This window comes from Pseudopodoces humilis, chromosome 19 (genome assembly GCF_049639895.1).
Source record: "Pseudopodoces humilis isolate 2021_Gansu_Grassland_sample_001 chromosome 19, ASM4963989v1, whole genome shotgun sequence".
NCBI classification, from domain to species: Eukaryota; Metazoa; Chordata; class Aves; order Passeriformes; family Paridae; genus Pseudopodoces; species Pseudopodoces humilis.
This window is the reverse complement of record NC_142218.1, coordinates 12,652,583-12,672,838: the sequence shown is the minus strand read 5'-3', so window position 1 is coordinate 12,672,838 and position 20,256 is coordinate 12,652,583. Positions and strand designations below refer to the sequence as shown.

The 20,256-nt window shown below is 47.5% G+C and overlaps 1 protein-coding gene across 2 annotated transcripts; it reads left to right on the top strand.

The window, feature by feature from the left end:
* Positions 1–314: 314 nt before the first annotated feature.
* On the top strand, positions 315–19,701 carry CASS4 (Cas scaffold protein family member 4). 2 transcript variants are annotated; one of them, XM_088064557.1, is made up of 7 exons: positions 315–634; positions 10,889–11,293; positions 14,428–14,532; positions 15,354–15,503; positions 16,007–17,332; positions 18,206–18,265; positions 18,882–19,701. In XM_088064557.1, the coding sequence occupies exons 1-7, from the start codon at positions 494–496 to the stop codon at positions 19,293–19,295; spliced, it is 2,601 nt and encodes an 866-aa protein (XP_087920683.1). In that variant the 5' UTR covers positions 315–493; the 3' UTR covers positions 19,296–19,701. The 2 variants fall into 2 exon arrangements, with proteins under 2 accessions (XP_087920683.1, XP_014109566.2); XM_014254091.2 differs by lacking the exon at positions 18,206–18,265.
* Positions 19,702–20,256: the final 555 nt, after the last annotated feature.

Sequence of the window (20,256 nt, the reverse complement as noted above, 5' to 3'; positions counted from 1 at the left end):
GAACAACCTTGTTCTGGTGGAAGGTGTCCCTGCCCATGGCATGTCCTGAGGTCCAACCCAAACCATTCCCTGACTGGAAACACCTTTCCCCGTGGAAGTCTGGAGGTGCCTCAAGCTCTGATGGGCTCCTGCTCTCTGCAGAGACCACTTGGAAAGGCAGGAAAACCTGGCTGTGCATTCCTGCGCTGCTGGCACTGTGGAGTGGTGTCTGATCAGGGCTGGGCAGCTCCTCCTTGTGCCACAGCCCTGCTCTCACTGCAGCAAAAGAGGAAACAGGAGCACGGGCAGAGGGCTCTGACTTCCCACTGCTTCATTGTGACAAGTTGGTGGCACTAAGCCCAAGGAAAATCCCACTTGCACGTCTCATTTTCTCACTTGGAGTCACCAAAAGGGCTTTTTTTTGTTTTTATTCTGTTGTCTCCCAGATATTTATTCTGATACTCTCCCAGAAGAGAAGCTTGTTTCCAAGTGCCGTTAGGGGCAGAGCTGTCAGATGGACTTTGCTGAGGGGGATCTGCCCACACACAGAAGCTGGGCACGGCTGCAGTGTCCCCATCCCGCTGTGACCCTTGCACTGCTCCAGGTGGGAATGACAACAATGGATGTGAGCCCCAGGAGCAGCACAGCTGCAAAGGTAGGGCTGGCTTTCTGAGTAGGGAAGGGTTTGGTGTTTGAAATCAGGGGGGTTCTTGGTGATGTTGGAAGTAGCACTGCTGAGAGCCCTCCAGCTGTGGCCCTTCATGGCAAGAGGGACCTGGAGGGGCTGGAGCGTGTCCAGGGCAGGGAACGGAGCTGGAAAGGGGCTGGAGAATTCCTGAGGGAGCTGGGAAGGGGCTGGAGAATTCCTGAGGGAGCTGGGAAGGGGCTGGAGAATTCCTGAGGGAGCTGGGAAGGGGCTCAGCCTGGAGCAAAGGAGGCTCAGGGGGAATTTCTGGCTCTGCACAAGTCCCTGGCAGGAGGGGACAGCCGGGGGGTCGGGCTCTGCTCCCAGGGAACAGGGACAGGAGGAGAGGGAACGGCCTCAGGCTGGGCCAGGGGAGGCTGAGGGGGGACAGCAGCAGGAATTTCCCCATGGAAAGGGAGCTCAGGCCTTGGAACTGCCCAGGGAGGTTTGGATCCCCATCCCTGGAGGTGTCCCAGGAATTCCTGGAGGTGGCACTGAGTGCTCTGGATGGGGACAGGGTGGGGATGGGGCACAGCAGGGACTCGATGGGCTCAGGGGTCTCTGTGAAGTGTTTGGGTTCCTCATCTCAAGAGGACAGAAGGTTCTGGTACCTCACATCCCCCTGTGCTTTTCATGGTGACAAAGCCACTGACTGTGAGAAATGTCTTGGTGAGGATCCTGAATAAAGCAGGATTGAAAACCAACAAATACCTGGAAATAACCTCATTTGTGAAATGATAAAGATACAATGTCAAGGTTCCACCTTACTGCTATGCTGCAGTGACATTAGAGACACGGATCCTTTGCCAGAGACTTTCAGTGACAGCCCTGGTGCCCTCTTGCATGACATAATTTCTTTATGTTACATGCAAACCAGAAAACATTTTGAAACACTCTGTGTTCCTATTTTGAAAGACTGGACCCAGTGTATAAGGTTTGCTACATTTATTTCTGTACCCATATTCCATCCAGATTAATTTTATATTGACCAGAGGTCCTGCTGTACCTGTAAGAGTTGGAGAATGCTGAAATCTTGATTCAAAGTCAGTGCCTTGCTGTCCTGCTGTCTGCAGGTCTCAAAGGTGTAATGGAATTAATTTCATCACAGATTATGACCTCAGTGTTTGCTGTAAATAAACTGCCTCCTGGAAATTTAATAGAAAATGTAGTGGGGGGAAAAGCTTTGTAGGAGCTGAGTGAGTCATTTTGTTACACTCTAAATTTTCCATCAAGACTTGTAAAGATTAGGGGGCTACATTTCACACTGAGTCTTCAGTAACTGAGGCAGGACATTTTTCATCTCTATATAGAAGATTTATCTATTTCTACATTTATTTCCAGTTCTCTTGAGTGGATTGTCAATAAATCAATGTACTGCCAGCAAACTGATTCTCTGTTCCGCTGTGAGCATTTCAGACATGGCCAGAGCCCACCCAGTCAACTTCAGCTGAGTAATACTAAACCAAACTAATTTCTGCAACATCATTTATTAACTCTTTCTAAGGCCCCTACCCTGGCAGTACTGTTTATTATAATATTTGAATAATATAAAAATACAAAGGGATTTTTTTCCCCTACTCTCCGGACTCCTTGAAGCACCAACCCTCAGCAGCATTGCTGTGACAGGAAACACTCTGCAATTATCCCCGTGCCCCAAATATTGCACCTGTCCAGGGAATCACCTCTGAAAGAGATTTCAGTCTCAATTGAGCCAGCAAATGTTGCTGTTTGTTTGTTGTTGCACAGGAAGCGTTGCAGCCCTCGCTGCAATTTCAAACCTCGTGAGCTCCGCGGGTTCCTGCGGTGGGACAGCTTTGGCTGAGCTGCTGCCAGAGGGAAAAGGGGAGAGTGTTTGGATGTGCATGAAGTGGATCTGGAGTTTATTTCTCCTAAAATGCCCTGTTCACATCTTCCCACCTCGCCCACAAGTTGGGGTGTGGGGAATGAGCCTCTGTCCCTGTGCCCCACTCAGGTGAGACCCCACCTGCAGAAGTGCCCCAGCCCTGGGGTCTGGAAGGAGCTGGAGCTGCTGGAGAGGGTCCAGAGGAGGCTCCAGGAGGAGCAGAGGGATGGAGCAGCTCTGCTGGGAGAGCTGGGATTGCTCACCTGGACAGGAGAAGCTTTGGGGTGAGCTCAGTGTGGCCTTGCAGGACCTGAAGGAGCTGCAGGAAAGATGGAGAGAGACAATTCCCAAGGGATGGAGGGCCAGGAGCCAGGGAATGGCTCCCAGTGCCAGAGGGCAGGGCTGGATGGGATATTGGGCAGGAATTGTTCCCTGGCAGGGTGGGCAGGCCCTGGCACAGGTGCCCAGAGCAGCTGGGGCTGTCCCTGGAGTGTCCCAGGCCAGGCTGGACACTGGGGCTGGGAGCAGCCTGGGATAGGGGAAGGTGTCCCTGCACAGCAGGAATTCCCTCTGGGATTCATTCATGGGAACATTGAATTGCATTTGAAAGTAGTTCTGTGGCCACAAGTTGTGGGTTTGTAACTGATATTTCTCCATCATTTCAAATGCTGGAGCACCTGAAAAACTCCAGGGTAGCAAATGAATGGCTCCTGATCACCTGCACAGAGGGTCTGAAGGGCTCAAACTGCTGCTTCTGATATTAAAAAAAAAAAGAAGAAAGAAGAGAAAAAACACAAAGACCCTGAAATGGGCCACTTTGTGCCAGTAATTCTTTCTCCTCTGCACAGCAGCTGGTTTGCTCCCAGCCCAGAGGTGTAGAATTTTGTTGATGAAACTTTTCAATTCAACATTTTCCACTCAAGATACTCAAGTCTTTTCTAGCTACAGGACTGTGCCTTTGGGAGCCAGTGTCTAATTTAATCTTGAAGCTACTGTGGAAAGAGGAAGGAAGAGGCTTTTACCAGAGAAAAGCCAGCGTGTACAAAGGCAAAACCAGTAAAAATTTGCAAACCCCAAGATATCCTGAGTCCAAAGTGGTAAAACCTGTGCACCAGCATTACCTGGACTCAGCTGTGGCCAAGCAAATAGCAACCATTAATAATTTTAAATAACATTTCACCTTAATAATATTCAAGGATTTTTTTTTAGCCTATTTCAAGAAAACCCTTCAGCTGCAGGTCATATTTAGCTTTCATCCTCAAGTTTTCTGCCTCTTGCAGGGTGAGGTTGTTTTGCAGGGGGTTTATAACCACAAAGGGGTTCTGTTCAGGTTTCTAGAGACAGGTTAGAAATATACCAAACCTCACACCACTTTTAAGCTAAGAAAAAAATAAAATAATAATAATAAAAAAACCCCAAACCAAACCAAAAATCAAATGAAAACTAAAAAACCCCAAACACAACAAACCAGGAGTAAAAAATGCTGCTGCAAAAACGCTTCCAAATCCAATCCTTTTCCTGCTGCAGCCCTGCTGCCCTGGGGTTTCTGTTCAGAGCAGGGAAGGCTCCCTGCAGGGGAGTCTGTGTGTCCTGCACATCACCAGCTGCAGCCCAGCAGCTCCTGGAGAGAATTCTGCTACGTAATGAGCTCCCCCCATTCCCAGAGCAGCTTTTCTGGGGCAGGAGGTGAGAGAGGCTGAGCTTTCCCTCTCCAGGCTCCCAGCCAGAGCCTCCAGTGCTGCCTGAGCCACTGACAGGGCTGGGGAGATCCTCCTCCTCCTCCTCAGGTGATGGACTAGCAGAGAAACAGGCAGAAAAATGAAGGTCAATGTAAGTACTGCCTTATTTTCTTTCTGCTGCAGTTAATTTAATGATTTTCCTGATTTCATTTGTAGTGGATAGAGGGGGAAATCTGGGTTTCCTCTGCCAGGGTCCCTTTGCAAGGTGTGTGTTCAGCTGATTTGCACATCACTAAAGGAGCACGTGCTCTTGATTTTTAAAATATAATCCAAATGAATCCCTTCTCCAGAACAGCAGTGTGACTGAGGAGGGTGAGGGTTTGTTCTGTGTGCAGTGAGTAATAACAAGTTCATTAAAAATGATCATGAATGACCCAGACTGGTCACTTCCACATTCTCTTGGAAAAAAACTGAGGTTAAGAGTTAAGCTGTGCATTACCTCAAAAAAGACGATGATTTTGCACCGATTCCTAGAAGATGGGCAATGGAAATGTCTCAAGAACTGAGGTCACTGTGTGATGAGGAAAACACCAAGAAATTTCAGCCTGAGCCCTGTGAGCCTTCTCACCGAGGGAAAGGACTGGCCACGTCCTGCCTGCAGGGAGAGCTGGAGCTCAGAAGAGGAGAGGACGCTCATTTTTGGGAAATACTGTTCTCTCCTGGTGTTGAGGGCGACGAGCCATGGCTCAAACGCATTTTGGAGCTGTTTGTCCCCGGCTGCGCCCGCAGTCCCTGGGCTGGGCTTTGTGCTGAGCTGGGGCTCCGGCTGTGAGGAGCAAGAGGCAGCTGGGGACAGCAGGAGCCGTGTCCAGGACACAGCAAAAGCCGCTTTGCCCAGGGAAATATCACCACTTCTGCGCTATTTCTTCAGAAACCGGCCACTTTTCAATTGATCGGGTGCATTTCATTGGTTTGCTCCGAAACAGGACCTTTGCCGGGATGTGCAGAGGGCAGGGTGAGGGTTCTGGGGCAGGCAGAGAGCCCCGGGATGCCGCAGCTCTGGGAGTTGTGATGCTGCTGCTGCTGATTCTTTGTGAATCAGAAACCCCCACCCTGAGCTTGGCCTCTTCACTGCTTGGAAAAAGGGCACAGCACGCAGGGACAGCACCCTGGCACCTCCAGCAGCAGGAATTGCTGAAAAAATTTCCTTTTTTCAATGAAAAAATGTGCCATTTGCTCCTACCGAGCTTCCCTGGGAATGTTTTGCCTGATCCATAGGCAGGGAGAGCAAGGAGGGTGAGGACCCTGCTCTGAGGAGGCCACTTGTACTCAGCAGGACTTTCTGTATCTGTAAACAGAAATAACAGAAAAATAGGAATAAATGTAGTCAGGTATAATCAAGATACTGAAAGGTTTAAAAAAGTCAAAAAAACCCTAAAGTGGTTGGCTGCATATGGGAAAAATAATTAAAAAAAAAAAAAAGTTTGAGGACCCAAAGGCCAGGAATGTCACACGGGGATGGTTTGGAGCAGCAGGAAGTGACAGTTTATTTTCCCTTGAATTCACATAAAAATGCTGTGAGTGGGATGAACTCCTGGCTGCACTTGCCCGTTCTGGTGATTTTAACACAGCCAGGATTGGACTGACTTTATGTGTGGAGAAAAGAGAGTTTGGGGGGAATTAACAGAACTCCAGCTTGTAATTCCCACCTCTGCAGCACTGCCTTGTGTGAAACTGCAGGGTTTGTAAGCTTGGATTTTTAAAGTGGTTTTTCTGTGTTTAATCAAAAACTGATTTGACCATTTAGAATTCCAAACCTGCTGATCAGCACCTGCTCCCACCCCCACAAAACCAATTAAAGCAGGACAAGCGAGCCCTGATGTTGATTCCTCCTCGAAGCTCACACAAAACTTGTGCATGAGCTGACCATTTCTTTTCCAAAAGACACAAACAAAACAAAAAAAAATGCAGAAGGACCTTCTGCAAGTCACAGGAAATGCTGCACATGCAGGTAGAGAACGATCTGAGCTTTTAAGGGAAACTCTCCTCTTTTTCTGTGGATGTTGATGTGAACTCTCTACAATTAACTGGGTGAATTTAAGTGACTCAACGTGGTCTGGAGTTTAGAAGGGAATTCTCAGGGAAGCCTGTTCCCAGCTAATGGATGATGGAGAATGTTTATTTCTGCAGCTTTGCTGGGAGGTGAAGGGATTAACTGGAAGCTGCTCTGTAAACATGTCAGAGGTGTCACTGATGCATGAGCAGAGCTGTTTAGCAAACAAAACCCGCTGCTCTAGCTCTTCCTCCTCAAGTATTTTAAGTCCCACTTTCCTGCAGTAAAAGAGCTCACACATTTATTGATGTGCAGCATGAGAAACATTTCTCTCGCTCCACAAAAATCCCAGGATTAAACTGTCTTCTTTATTGACACAATAGGGGTTTTAAAGAAGCAAATTGAAGATAATGAATGAAAAATATCTTTTTTATCTGAAATGCTGTGAAACCCATTCACATGGAATAACATGGGGTAGTAAATTGAGATTTCCAAACACAAGCTGAGTGGGTCAGGGGCATAGAGAAATTATTTTGTGAGGCTTGTGGGCAAGATGCTCAAATTATCACGTGCTGTACATCACTGTGTTCACCTGGATTTTTCTAGCAATATTTGTATATATTTTATAATGATATTTTTTTCTGTTGCATGGGCCTAGACACTAAAGATCAGGTTTGGGGTAGGAGAGGCATCAGGAGATTTTAGTAACAGTGGGATGTTTTTTCCTTAGCATAAATATCTATTGTGTACACAGAGCACAGATGTCAGTCTGAGGGTATAAAACTTTACATTATAGAACTGGCCCTGATCAGCTTTACTGCTCGTAATTACAATTTCTCCATTAATAAACATGAGGTAGCAGCTTTCATTCCTATGACTCCCAAGGGCTGCCAAGGCTTTATAGAGGGACCAGTGCTGGATAAGGATCTGCAAACAACAAAGATGTAGAAAGTCCAATTTGGGAGGGGAATAGCTGTCCCCACATCTGAGCCACGCTCCAATAATGGAGATGCACCTCCAGCCACATGAGAACTTTTGAAGTGAAGCTGTTCCAGAGACCCTGCACTGTAAATCCCTTCACTGTGTGACCCACTTGCTTTGCCGTGGGGTGGCTGGGGGCTCTGGGGGTCCCAGTGCCTCGGGAGGAGCTGCAGGGGACCAATTCTCCCTCTTTTCCAGGCCTGTGCTCTGTCACCAGCTCGTTTAAACCCACTCAAGGTGCCTCTCATGGTGCTTTTTGTGGATGTTCTTTGTCTTAGGAGAGGTTTTCCAAGGCTGCTGGTGGGGCTGAAGCAGCGAGCAAAGAAGGAAAATCTCTTCAATCCCACCTGTGTTGCTTTAGTGCTTTCTCCACGTTGATTATTTACAGACACAAAGCACAGAGAGCTCCACAAGCCCTGGCTGGGGAGGACACGCTAGACAGCCCGAGCTCTGCTGGCTGTCAGGGAAAAATGCTGCTCCCAGTGCCCTCCCAGCACAGCTCCCTCCTCACTGAGCATCCCAAAGGGCTCTGGATCCTGGGAATGCAGCGCTTGTTTACAGTCACGGCCAGGTCAGGGCTGCTGCTGCTCCCAGCAGAGGAAGGGGCTGCCACAGTGATGCCTCACACATGTCCTGGGAGCTGGGGGAGCAGGCAGGGCCTGGGCTCCAGCCACAGCCGCCGTGGGATGATCCAGAGCTGACTGCAGATAACCCCAAACCACGGCGCGCACACAGGCAAGGGGCGAGCACCCACCTCCTGCAGCTCCTGGGGCAGTGCTGTGCACCCTGCTGAAATACTGAAATACTGGAATACTGAAATACTGAAATAGTGGAATGCTAAAACACTGGAATACTGAAATACAGAAATACTGGAATGCTAAAATACTGGAATACTGAAATACAGAAATACTGGAATGCTGGAATGCTAAAACACTGGAATACTGAAATACTGAAATACTGGAATACTGAAATACTGAAATACTGGAATACTGAAATACTGAAATACTGGAATACTAAAATACAGAAATACTGGAATACTGGAATACTGAAATAATGAAATACTGAAATACTAGAATACTGAAATACTGAATTACTGAATATTGAAATATTGAAATACTGAAGTACTGAAATACCCAGAGTGCACAGCAAGGATGTGCTCTGCAGCTCCACTGTGTCGAGTGCTTGTCCTGAAACTTGGAATTTAATTAAGCCCTGCCTTAGCTGGAAAACCTTTGAGGCTTGTTTTTTTTTTATTACTATTTTTTTTATTTTTTGATCTCTTCTTTTTAAGAGCTCCACTGACCCTGCTTGTCCAAGGTGTGACAACCTCTCAGTCCAGTCATTTTCTACAGACTGGAGTTTAGGGCTTGTCTCCATCACTTCTCTAGTCAAAGTCTTCATTTTTCCATTCCAGCTCTCTGGATGGGATATGAGATGATCCATGAATGGATCTGTTTTCAAGCTAGGTCAGGTTCCCCAGAGTGCCCTATGATTTAACTGATTAATAATTAATCTCCCTCTTGGCTTGATTTGGGATGATTCCAGAGGTTCCTGGATAGATTATAGATGTGAGCTCACATGCTCCAGTGTGAGCTCCAGAAATGCAAAATTTGAGCCAGGGTGTTCTGCCCCATCCTGCCCTCTGGCTGGGGGCTGCTGGCCCTGGGATATTCGCACATCTTTATTGGCCAAACCAAAGGAATGTGAGCTGTGCCTCCAGCAGGGACCCCTCTGATAGAAAGCTTTGTGTCTCTGGTTATAAAATTGGGCTCAGCAGCATCTTGAGTGTGCTGCTGACACAGGAAAGACTTGTCTGGGGAAACATCAATATTTAGATGCCTTTTAAAACCACAGTGTGAACCAAATGTTCCTCTCAGCTGTGTGGGTACAAGTAGGAAGGGCAGCCTTGCTGTGTGTGCCCAGCTCAGATCCTCACCCCAGCCTTCCTGGCCCTTCACCCATTTCCTGCATGTGCCTGGATAAGGCTCTTCACATTGGAAAAGGGGGAGAGTTTTCCTCTGCTCACACTCCTCAGGGCTGAGGAAGAAGATCTGTCCTTCAGAAGTGTCTGTGCAGCACCCAAACCCACGGACGGAGCAGTGTTGATGAACAGCAGGAAAAGCTGGCTGTTCTCCCGTTTGTTTTTAAAGTGTAGAGCCCAGGCTCGCCCCAGAGGGGATTCCTGAGGGCCCAACTCCATCAAAAGTGGACTCCCATGTTCAAAGCAAAAGCCAGGCTGGAGCGTGAGGCCAAAGGGGCTGTTGTCCATGCTGGCAGCTGCCCTTGTCCCACAAAAAAGCCATTGTTCACAGCCAGCCCGACCACGAAACGCCTGCAGCCAACAGCGGGCCCTGGTCGCCAGCTGAGCTGACAAATTTGAGTTCTTCTGCTGCAGCTTCAAGCCAGCTGCTGCCTCACAGCAAATGCTCTGGACAAAAATACAGGGCATCACGTTTCCTATTTGGGTGCTATCTCTCTGGACTCGCACTTTCTGATAAGAAATTCATGCTGAGACACGGCCAGTGTCCCACTGACTGGGGAGCAGACAGCGCCGTTCTAAAGCTGAAAGCAAAATCTATCTTGTACTGAAAAAGAACTAAAAAATGGCATCCACAGCTTTCTCTACCCTTTGCACAAATGCCTGGGGTGACTGAAGCTGGCTCTGACTGCCCCATCCCTGCAAGTGTCCAAGGGCAGGCTGGACAGGGCTTGGAGCAAACCGGGATAGTGGGAGGTGTCCCTGCCCATGGCAGGGACAGGGATAGGATGATTTTCCCTTCCCACCCAAAGCATTCCATGATTCTGTGGTCTTGTAATGAGTAAGTATGAGATGAAGAATTCACAGAATGGCAGTGGGAACCTGTTTTCCAGAGAGGGATCATTAGGGTTGAAAAAGGACCTCTGGAGATCACCCAGTCCAACCCTGCTGCCAAGGCAGGGTCACCTGGAGCAGGTGACACAGGAATGCATCCAGGTGGGCTTGGGGTGTCTCCAGAGAGGGACACTCCACACCCTCCCTGGGCAGCTGTTCCAGGGCTCTGCCACCCTCATGGAAAGAGCTTCTTCCTCATTTTGAGGTGGAACTTCTTGTGTTTTAGCTTACAAGTCCAATATATGTAAGTCTAATACAATAAATCTAAATAACAAAGATTAGCAGTGCTCTTCAAGAGTCTCGAGCAGGCAAGGGTGATGAAGAAATATATCACAGCAATCTCATTATTATCTATTTCTTTATTGCACTGAGCATAGCAGACACAAAGTGCCACGGTTTAACTCTGAAACCAGTGCTCCAGAGGGGTTGTTCAGTGTGAACAGGGGTGCTCCAGAGGGGTTGTTCAATGTGAACAGGGGTGTTCCAGAGGGGTTGTTCAATGTGAACAGGGGTGTTCCAGAGGGGTTGTTCAATGTGAACAGGGGTGTTCCAGAGGGGTTGTTCGGTGTGAACAGGGGTGTTCCAGAGGGGTTGTTCAGTGTGAACAGGGGTGCTCCAGAGGGGTTGTTCGGTGTGAACAGGGGTGTTCCAGAGGGGTTGTTCAATGTGAAAAGGGGTGTGTGAACAAAACCCAGATGGAGATGGAAAGTGGGTGCCAGCCAGGTGGGAACACCAAGGCGGGAAGCGAGGAGCCGTGGCGCGGGTGTGACGATGTCATTGTGCTCCGTGTCCCCAGCACAGCCTGGCCAAGGCTCTCTACGACAACAAGGCCGAGAGCTGTGACGAGCTGGCGTTCCGCAGAGGGGACATCCTGACGGTGCTGGAGCAGCACGTGCCAGGCAGCGAGGGCTGGTGGCGATGCTCCCTGCATGGCCACCGCGGCCTGGCTCCCGCCAACCGCCTGCAGCTCCTGCCGCCGGGCCCGGCCAGCGGCCAGCACCCCACGGAGCCTCCAACGGCACACAACATCTACCAGGTGCCCTCTGTGCCCTCTGTGCCCAAGGCCACGGCGCTGTCGGCCACCTACGAGAAGATGGAGGGCTGGGTTCAGCCGCCGGCCGTCCCTGCCCAGGCCGTGTACCAGGTGCCGGCCCTGGCGGCGCAGCTGCTCAGCGAGAGGACCAAGCGCTCCACGCACCAGGTGAGGATAAAGGCAGCTCTAAAAACAGCCCTCCCTGGGAGTGGGGAAATAAGAAAGCTGGAGGTTTGCAGTGGAGTTTGTAGCAGAATGATGGTGTTTAAGGAAAGCCCCATCAATTTACAGCATTGTGTGAGAAACGCTGCTCTGGGTGACAGATGAGAGTGTCTATAGTGTGTACTGCCTCACCTTTCTGACAGTTTAAAACAGCTGTAAAACAGGGCAGGAAGTAAAGAATATACCATTTGTTTGGGAGAATCTATAAATCATTTACAATGTTAAATTAACAAGGCACAGAATTTTCTTCTCTGATGGGCCACAGCCTGTGGCCATCCAGAGCCCTTGGGGCACATGTGGGGTCTTTGCATCCATCTGCGCAGGAGCATGATTCATAATTTTTTTAAAAAATCAACCTTTGGTGCATGATTGCTGGGTTTGGTCTGGTTTTTATTGTCTCCAGCAGCTCAGCAAGCTCAAAATGCTGCTGCCTGTCTCTTGTGCTGTCACTAAGCTTACACAAAGCAGCAGCCCCTGCCAGACACGCAGAAGGACACAAAGTTTTCTTGCCCTGAGCCAGTTTCTCTCCCAGCCCATTTTTGCTGCTGCTGAGACATTATTGACCAAGGTGTACAGGAGGACAGATGCCACCAGTTCCCCCAGTTACAGAGGACAACAAACTGGTTTTCCAGCGTTTCATTACAGCTCCCTGGCCTGGCTCTTCTTTCTCCCAGCTCCTCGTGTTTGATATTCAAACAAAACTCATACATGGAACATACAAACTGATTACATGTCACTGGTTTTTAAGATCAAAACCTTGTGCTTTCTTCACCAAAAAAAAAAAAGAGTGGGGAATGTTTCATAATGAAAGGGAAATAGAGCAGGTGGGGATAGAGTTCAAGTGTGAGGTTTTGTTCAGGTCTGTGAGCTCTCCAGCCCTGGGTGGCTCTTTATTCTGTGTATGAAAATCACATTAGAAATTCTAATTGAAAAAGGGAAAGAAAGAAAATTCAGCTATATGGTGTTTTGGGCTGATTTAATGATTGTTTGATTTATGGGGCTCAGTCAGCCACCTTTCCTCCTGCTGTGTGGAAGGCTGATGACAGAAACCTCGTTGCTGCTTCCTGCTGGGTGGCAGGTGGGTGCTGGAAAACAACAAACCCAGGGTATCCCTGGTGACCAAAACCTCATTTTCAGCTCTGCAGCTGCAGTACACAACCATAACTCAAACTGAGTACAGCTACAAGAGACTCTCTTGCACTTGCTGTGATCTGATTTCTTCACATTCTTGACCCTAAAGGAGCCATTTGCAAACTGAATCAGAGATTGGCATCAATTTTACATGTTGTGCCAGCAAATCAGGTGGAAAATGTCATCTATTCATTTGTGGATGAATGGTTTGGCAGAAGAGCTCCTTGGCTCTCCCTGTCTCATTTCATGAATTTATCCACCTAAGCCATGTCTAGTCTAAGAATGAAAAAGGATGAAGAATGAAAAAGAAATGTCCCAGCCTCTGATAATTATCCAGAAGCTGAGAGTGGGGCTGCCTGTGGCAGTGTCCCAGCTGTCCCCACACCAGCTGCACCCTGGTGGTCACAAGCTGTCCCCAAGGCAGGGGAGCTCTGGGGGCACAGAATGACCCAGACCATCCCACAGAGATCCTGTGGTACAGCTGGCAAAGCTCCTGGCATACTCAGCTGTCCTCTGAGCAGCTGGGAAAAGCCACTGTGAGTCCTTGAGGGAGCTGATTGAAAGCAATGAAACAAAAATAAAACCCTCAGAGCCTGGGTGTTTTCACCCCACAGAGAAACCTCACTGCTTCTGCCTCATGCACAGGGCACCTTCTGGTTCTACTGCCACAGACAGGACTTCAAGCAGGACCAAGATGTGATATCCAGTGAATTTCCTTTTTGCTGGATTCTCAGATTTGTCCATCTGGAAGCAGACCTGGGCTGAGGATGGTTTTCCTCACACCTCTTATCTTTTACCCTTTCACTGAGGGAAGTTGTGCCTGTGTTTGCAAGGAAGATGCTCACAATCAGACACAGGTTGCCCAGGATTCCTCAGCCCTGGAAGAGTTCCAGGCCAGACTGGAGGGGGTTTGGAGCAACCTGGGATAGTGGAAGGTGTCCCTGCCCTTTGCAGGGGATGGAACAGATGGATCCCTCCCAACCCAAACCATTTTGTGATTCTGTGATTCTCCATCACAGAGCACTAAGGGGATTTGTCCTCACTCCTCATTCCCTGTTTTCAGATGAAAGCTGAACCAGGCAGAGTGAAGCTGCACTCTTCTTCCTCTACCATATTTCCCCCACGTTTATTTGCTGCAGGACTTGCACCCCCTCCAGTTTAAAACCATTTACTGTAACATCTCAGCCCAGCAGTGTTTCTGGAGGTCAGTGGTTTGCAATGGCCCATTTATAAATCAGCTGAAGGCAGCCAGGCTAAAGGCAGGCTGGATGAACAAAATTCCACGTTTTGGTGGTTGATTTTTAAAAAGAAAAGCATAAATATTTTGTGACATTAATTGTCCCACAGATCTGGTTATGGCTGCTCAAATTATGTTTAATCAAACAAATCTGACTGTAAAGATATAATTCCCATACTGGACTTCCCTGTTTATGGTGCTGGACAGGACATCAAGGTTTACTCCTTTCAAATGAGTCAGTCTCTCAGAACTACAGAATAATGCTCAGCCTGCACTTTTTTGCTGCTCTCACATTAAATTGACTTGACCCAATGACTGTGGGCTTGGAGAAGTAGAAATTTCCCCACTTCCTTTTTTAAGTGCTTCTGCTTTTGAGCAGTTTAAAGGTTTAAGTGATAACTGCAGCTGGATTTTCTCCAAATCTTTTCTGTCCCATTAGTAAGGCAGATTGTCTTTGATATGTATGTGCCAGTTCAGATCTTATCAAAAATGTACCAGAAATGCTGGCAAAGGAGAATTATTTGGGAATAAACATCCTATTGCTTGTAAGGTCAGTTCCTGTCTCTCACCTTCAGTGAAGAGCTGAAGGATTTTATCACTGAAGAGTGATTACTCCAACAGTGGATTATTCATCTAAATGACTTTTCAAAGCTGTTCTGAGCTTCCTGCTAATGAAGTTTTATCATTATTATTATTTTTTCTCCCCTCCAAGCACCTGTTTACCCTCCCAAGAGCCTGCCGGGCTTCAGCCCCAAACATCAGGGGGGAGGTGTACGATGTCCCCTCCTCACAGCACCGTGGGTCCCTGCTCCCACAGGTGAGTCCTGCCCCGCTCCCTCCCTGGCACCCTGAAGCACCTCAGAGTAGATCTGCAGGTCAATTCTACTGTCAGCCTGTTTGCTTTTTGTAAAATTGAGAAGGAAACAATCTATTTTTAGCTCAAAATCTCAGTTCTGCTGAGTTTCTTAGAAATTTACAGCAATGTGTCTTAAATCTTGTGCATTTCTAATAAATCCTTCTATTTTTTCATCAGGAAGGCATTTCCCTGTGGATTCTCAGAGGCTGACACTACTGAATTCTATGTATCAGTGTCAACCTCTCTGCCTCAGAATCCCTGGGGAGATGTGGTGGTGTCATTTGGTCGGGGTGATTTGGGGATGTTTAAAGAAGAGTCACAGGCACATGTCCAGCATTATTATTAAGAAATTAAATGTCACCCCCAGCACCCCTCTCCTGGGAAAAACACACCCTGGATTTGGCCACGTCACCTTGACGTGTCCCGTTACACAATCCTGTCCTCGGTGCTGTCCCACTCCCCTGGGCTCAGAGAATGTCACATTTCCTCCAGCTCTGAGCCCGTGTAGGTCACCGGGATGGGACGGGCAGCAGCCCCCAGCCCTGTCCTGTCACCCCCACACAGAGGGGTGAGTGGCACTGGGACACGTCCCCACACCCTGCTGCTCCCAGCCCAGTCCATTATTATCCCCAGATTTCCTGGAGTCATGTCCTTTGTGTGAGGGGATGATCCCTGCTCAGACCCAAACCTGCTCATGTCTGGCCCAAAGCCTTTGATCCCACTCAAGGCCCCGGTGGGCTATAAAAAGGATCAAAATAAACCATTTTTTCCTCTTTGAACAGAGTGCTGCCACCCCTCCCAGCACACGGAAGTGCTCCGTGCTGGGCAGATCCACTGAGAGTTTCCAGGCAGAGCAAAAGAAGCTTTACAACATCCCATCCAAGCCAGAAAAAGCAGGAGCTGGCAGCCAGAAGGACTCAGCAGCAGGCAATGTAAGTAAGGCTTGGTGGGCACAGAATAATCCATCCCTTCTGGGATGGCTGGCTTGGAGCAGGGACAGGTTTCCCATCTCTTCCCCACTGTATCTTACACAACAAATGGTCCTAAATTTCCCTTTTCCAGCTTGGACTCCAGCTGGATATGTGTATCAAGAAAAATTTAAATTCATTGAAGATGTTTGAGCAGACTCAGTGGTGTCTGTTGGCGATTTATTCCTTGTCACGCTGTGCATATGAGTGGGAAAAAAATCAAGTGTCTACAGATATCACTGGCTGGGGACTCCTCTGTAGGATCTAATCACCTGTGCTCCAAATATTTTACCTTTTATAGGTGCAGCTTGTGCATGTTAGAAAATAAAACATACAGGCAGCCTTTCTGTGCTGCCCTTCCATTGACATCAGTGCAGTTGCACACATTTATGTGCCCTGAGAATTCAGTTCTGTTTCTCATTCTTGTTTGAAAAGATGATTTATGAACCCTCTGTGCTCTGTTGCAGTTATATGATGTCCCTCCCAAAAGAGAACTTGATGACTCAGAAAATAAATCTCAGAAGAAGTGCTGGGGCCATTACAACACTTTGCCAAACCCTCGGAAGTCTGAATGGATTTACGATATTCCAGTATCCCCTGAAAATTCCGGGTTCAAAGCAAACCCTCCTGGCCAGTGTGTGGAGAAGCAGGTGCTGTATGACATTCCCCCAGCCAGGTACAAGGCTCCAGCCACGGCCACCGAAGCCAAGGTTGGAAATGCACAGTTGTACCACATTCCACCGCCCCGGCGGAAATTAATGCTTCCAGAAATCCCCCTCTACGACGTTCCATCCTCACGGGACGTGCTCCTCCTGCCACAGAACGGCAGCTCTGAGGTGCCCCCGAGTCTCCTGGCTGCCAAAGCTGAGAGTCAGATCTCTGAGGAGAACGTTTATGATATTCCCAAAGGTTTGCCCAGTGCTGGGCACTCCAAGAAAGAGATGGAAAACAACAGTGACCAAGCACACGGTGCTTCTCCACAGCTGTCTGTGAACGCTAAGTCAGAAAACGACAGTTTGTGTGTCTCTAGTGTGGACAGCAGGAGCAGCACTCTGACCTCATCCTCCAGCTCTTCTGCCGAGTCATCTTCTACGCTGTCACCATCAGCAGAGCCTCTCCAAGAAATCAAACTGGAGCTGGAAGCAGCCATCGAGACCCTGACGCGGCTGCAGCACGGCGTGTCCAGCTCCATCGCCAGCTTAATGATCTTTGTGAGCAGCAAGTGGAGATTGCAGGAGCACCTGGAGAAAAGCCTGGAGGAGATCCACAGAGCAGTGGACCACATAAAGGTGTCAATGGGAGAGTTCCTGGCTTTTGCTCAAGCCCTGAAGGGAAACGCCTCCAACCTCACAGATAACAACCTGCAGGCCAGAATTAAAAAACAGCTGGAAATCCTCACAAACTCCTACAAAATACTGACAGAAACAAGGGAAGCTCTCAACAGCTGCAGCTGGTCCCTGGAGGCTTTGGTGCTCAGGAAGCCCCAGAACAATCCTGACGACCTGGATCGCTTCGTTATGGTGGCCCGGACAATTCCAGACGATATCAAGAGGTTTGTGTCCATCATCATCGCCAACGGGAAGCTGCTCTTCAGGAAGAACCAGAAGGAGCAAGAAAAGAAGCAACCAAAAGTGAACCCAGAATGCAAAATGGCAAAACAAATCCCAGCGCCAAGAAGAGTAGAAATTGAGTCACTCCAGAGAAATGCTGCTGAGAAATCCAGCCAAAGCCAGGTGCCTATGCAGAAACCAGAAGGAAATTCCAGCGAGGATTGTGATTATGTGCAGTTACAGGTCAGTGACACTGGGGTTTAATCTCTGTATTCCCCACTTTTTGCAGATATTAAGCTATGAACTATCAGCACTATTTTACCTTTGCACCCGTGTCACGTTCAGTTTTCCAGACTTTACGTGGGTCCAGGATTTTGTGACAGGCTGGATGGCACACGTACAATGCACAGTAATTTTAATCAACAGAGAAAAATCAAACATTTTTATCATTCTTGCCAGTTTGAATTCATTTGGGAAGCAGGATTTGGGACTTAGCAATTCCTTACTTCCCTTTTCCCTCACAGTTCTCTTCCTGCTGCATGTTGTGTTTGGCATGACAAGGGATGTTCCATCCTAACTTGAGGTGTTGGAAATCCTGTTTTCATAGAAATTAAACTCTGTGAATTATCACATTTAGTTGTTAGAATAATTCTGGATAATTGTTAGAATCTCCCTAGAGTTACTGAAATATCTACTAAGAACATCTCCCTTAGTTTCCCAAAGAAATGCTGATTGTCCTTAAAATTTAGGGAATGTTTTGTTGCAAGGTTTTGTTGATGTTGGTTACCGTCTCAGATCTTGCAGGATCAGGTACTACATTTTTAGGAGGAAAAAATTCACAGTTCCTTCTAAAAAAATCCCAATTTTTATATGTAATATGAAGGCTATGAAACAAGTAGAAATAATAATAATAAATATCATAAAGAAATAATAATAATAAATAACAATAAATATCATAGATATCATAAATATCATTTCTATTTGTAATATGAAGGCTATGAAACAAGTAGAAATAATAATAATAAATATCATAAAGAATAATAAGAGAAAAACACATATATATTTAAATACTTTATGTAGTTGTTTCAACTTTGCTTTCATTTTAATTTGTGACAGGCACAGAAAGTCATTTCAGGTAAAGAAGTAGCAAAGAAGAGTACAGAGTCAAACCCAAAGGTATTTCTGACTTTGAAAATATTATTTATGAGGGCTTTTAGTCCCTGATTTCTGTGCTTGCTAAAACTCAGGCACACATCTCTATACATAGAGACCTATTTGCTTCTCCGAGATCATTTTCTCAGAATTACTGCTGAAAACCAGTGAAGAACACTTATCTTCCTCAAACAAACAACTCCAGTTTAAAGTCATACAGTTTATTTTATTGCCTTTCAGCACCATTTGGGATAAAGGCTGTGAGAATCAACCTTTGCAAAGTATCTTGTCATGCACTGGCACAAAATTGACTCTTATTTTGTGCATTTTAATCATTCATAACCCCGATTAAGTCCATTAAAGATCAATGTTTTGTATTATTTGGAAGCTTCAAGGCCAGACTGGGTAAAGGATTGGTGTTTGGCTGCAGCACTTTGTGTGCTATCCATTATTAAAACTGTATTTAGGAGGGAAAAAGACAATCAGGAGAATTTCCAACACTTTATGGAAAGAGAAATTACTGTAAAGGCTCCAGGGTGGGGCAGCTTGGAGACCACAAGAATTTAGGGTAGAGCAACCAAAGAAACAACCAGCGTGTGACACCAGGCTGAATCTATTTTTATTTTAACCCTTTCTCTAGGTCCTGCCATGTGCAAAAAAGACTGAAAATCCCAGCAGGCAGGAGCCTGCCAGGAAAATCCCCCTCCCAGAGCACTGCAGGCTGTGCTTCGCTGCCCTGCACAAGGCCATCGGCGTCTTCACCACCAGCCTCAGCAACCAGCAGCCCCCCGAAATCTTCATCTCCCACAGCAAACTCATCATCATGGTGGGGCAGAAGCTGGTGGATTCGCTGTGCCAGGAAACCCAGGAGAGGGAGGCCCGGAGCGACGTCCTGCACAGCAGCAGCCGCTTCTGCAGCCTCCTCAAGAACCTGGCCCTGGCCACCAAAACCGCAGCCCTCAAATATCCCAGCGCAGAGGCCACCAGGGAGCTGCGGGAGCAGACCGAGGAGCTGGCCAAGTACACCCAGCAGTTCAGAGCCATGATGGACTGAGGGACCTGCCACTGGTGCTGCTCCTTTTGGCACCACTTCGCACTCAGAATTCCCACCAGGAATTCCCTGGGTGCACTGGTAGCAAGGGAAGATCCCCACAGCAGCTGATGCAGAAGAATTAAATCTGCACTTTCTTCTCCACATCCTGCCTGGAAATGTCATCGTCACAGTGGCTGGGTGGGAATGTTTGCTGTGTATTGGAGCAAAAGTTGTTGATTATGGGACTGATTTTTTTTATTTTTTTTGTTCTCCATGTATGTCTGATAAATGTATTTTCCTTTTAAATTGTTTTTTTCTATTCCTGTAAAGTCTCTGTTTAAATGTAGCTGCACAATGTACTGTAACTTATGATAGCCCAATACTGATTGTGTCCTGAGGACTTTACTCAAAATTTCTAATTACAGGATTGTTTTGGTTTTTTTTTTAACAGCTGCAAAGCTAATTTTTGGTTTTAACAAATGCAACACGTACAAAATCCGGTCAATAGAAAATGCACCAGGCTGGTACCTGAGCACAGAGGAAAACTTTGGGAGAAGTTCCTGACTCCTGATAAATCTACAGGGAGCCCATCATCCTCTGTCACAGCCCAGAGCTCTCAGAGCATTTCTCCAGCTTGGAAAAAAAAATTATTTCAGTCACTAAACATGCAGAGGCTTTCGACAAGCTCTTCCCAAAGCTGGAAAGGCGATGTTATTCCCTGCTGGAATCCCAGCGAGTTCCACCCAGCGCTGGGGAATCTCCCAGGCCTCCATCCCAGCCCTTGGAGCCTCGGCCTGAGGAGCTTTTTAACTTTATCCCCCTAATTTTCTGGACGTGAAAATTTCTGGATGTGACAAAGACACTGCGGCCTCACGCGACTACACCCACGCTAATTGTAGTTGTCCTAATTAATTTAATTTAATTTATTAATTTAATGCCAAGGCCTGGCCCTTGCTGGCCCTCAGGAGGGACAATTAACGGC

Bases quoted from the DNA above. Each gene is read 5' to 3' on its own strand.
- CASS4 (XM_088064557.1), top strand. From the start codon at position 494: ATGGACTTTGCTGAGGGGGATCTGCCCACACACAGAAGCTGGGCACGG. The intron at 11,294-14,427 runs GTGAGGATAAAG...CTCCCCTCCAAG, and splicing joins CCAAGCGCTCCACGCACCAG to CACCTGTTTACCCTCCCAAG. The intron at 18,266-18,881 runs GTATTTCTGACT...CCCTTTCTCTAG, and splicing joins GTACAGAGTCAAACCCAAAG to GTCCTGCCATGTGCAAAAAA.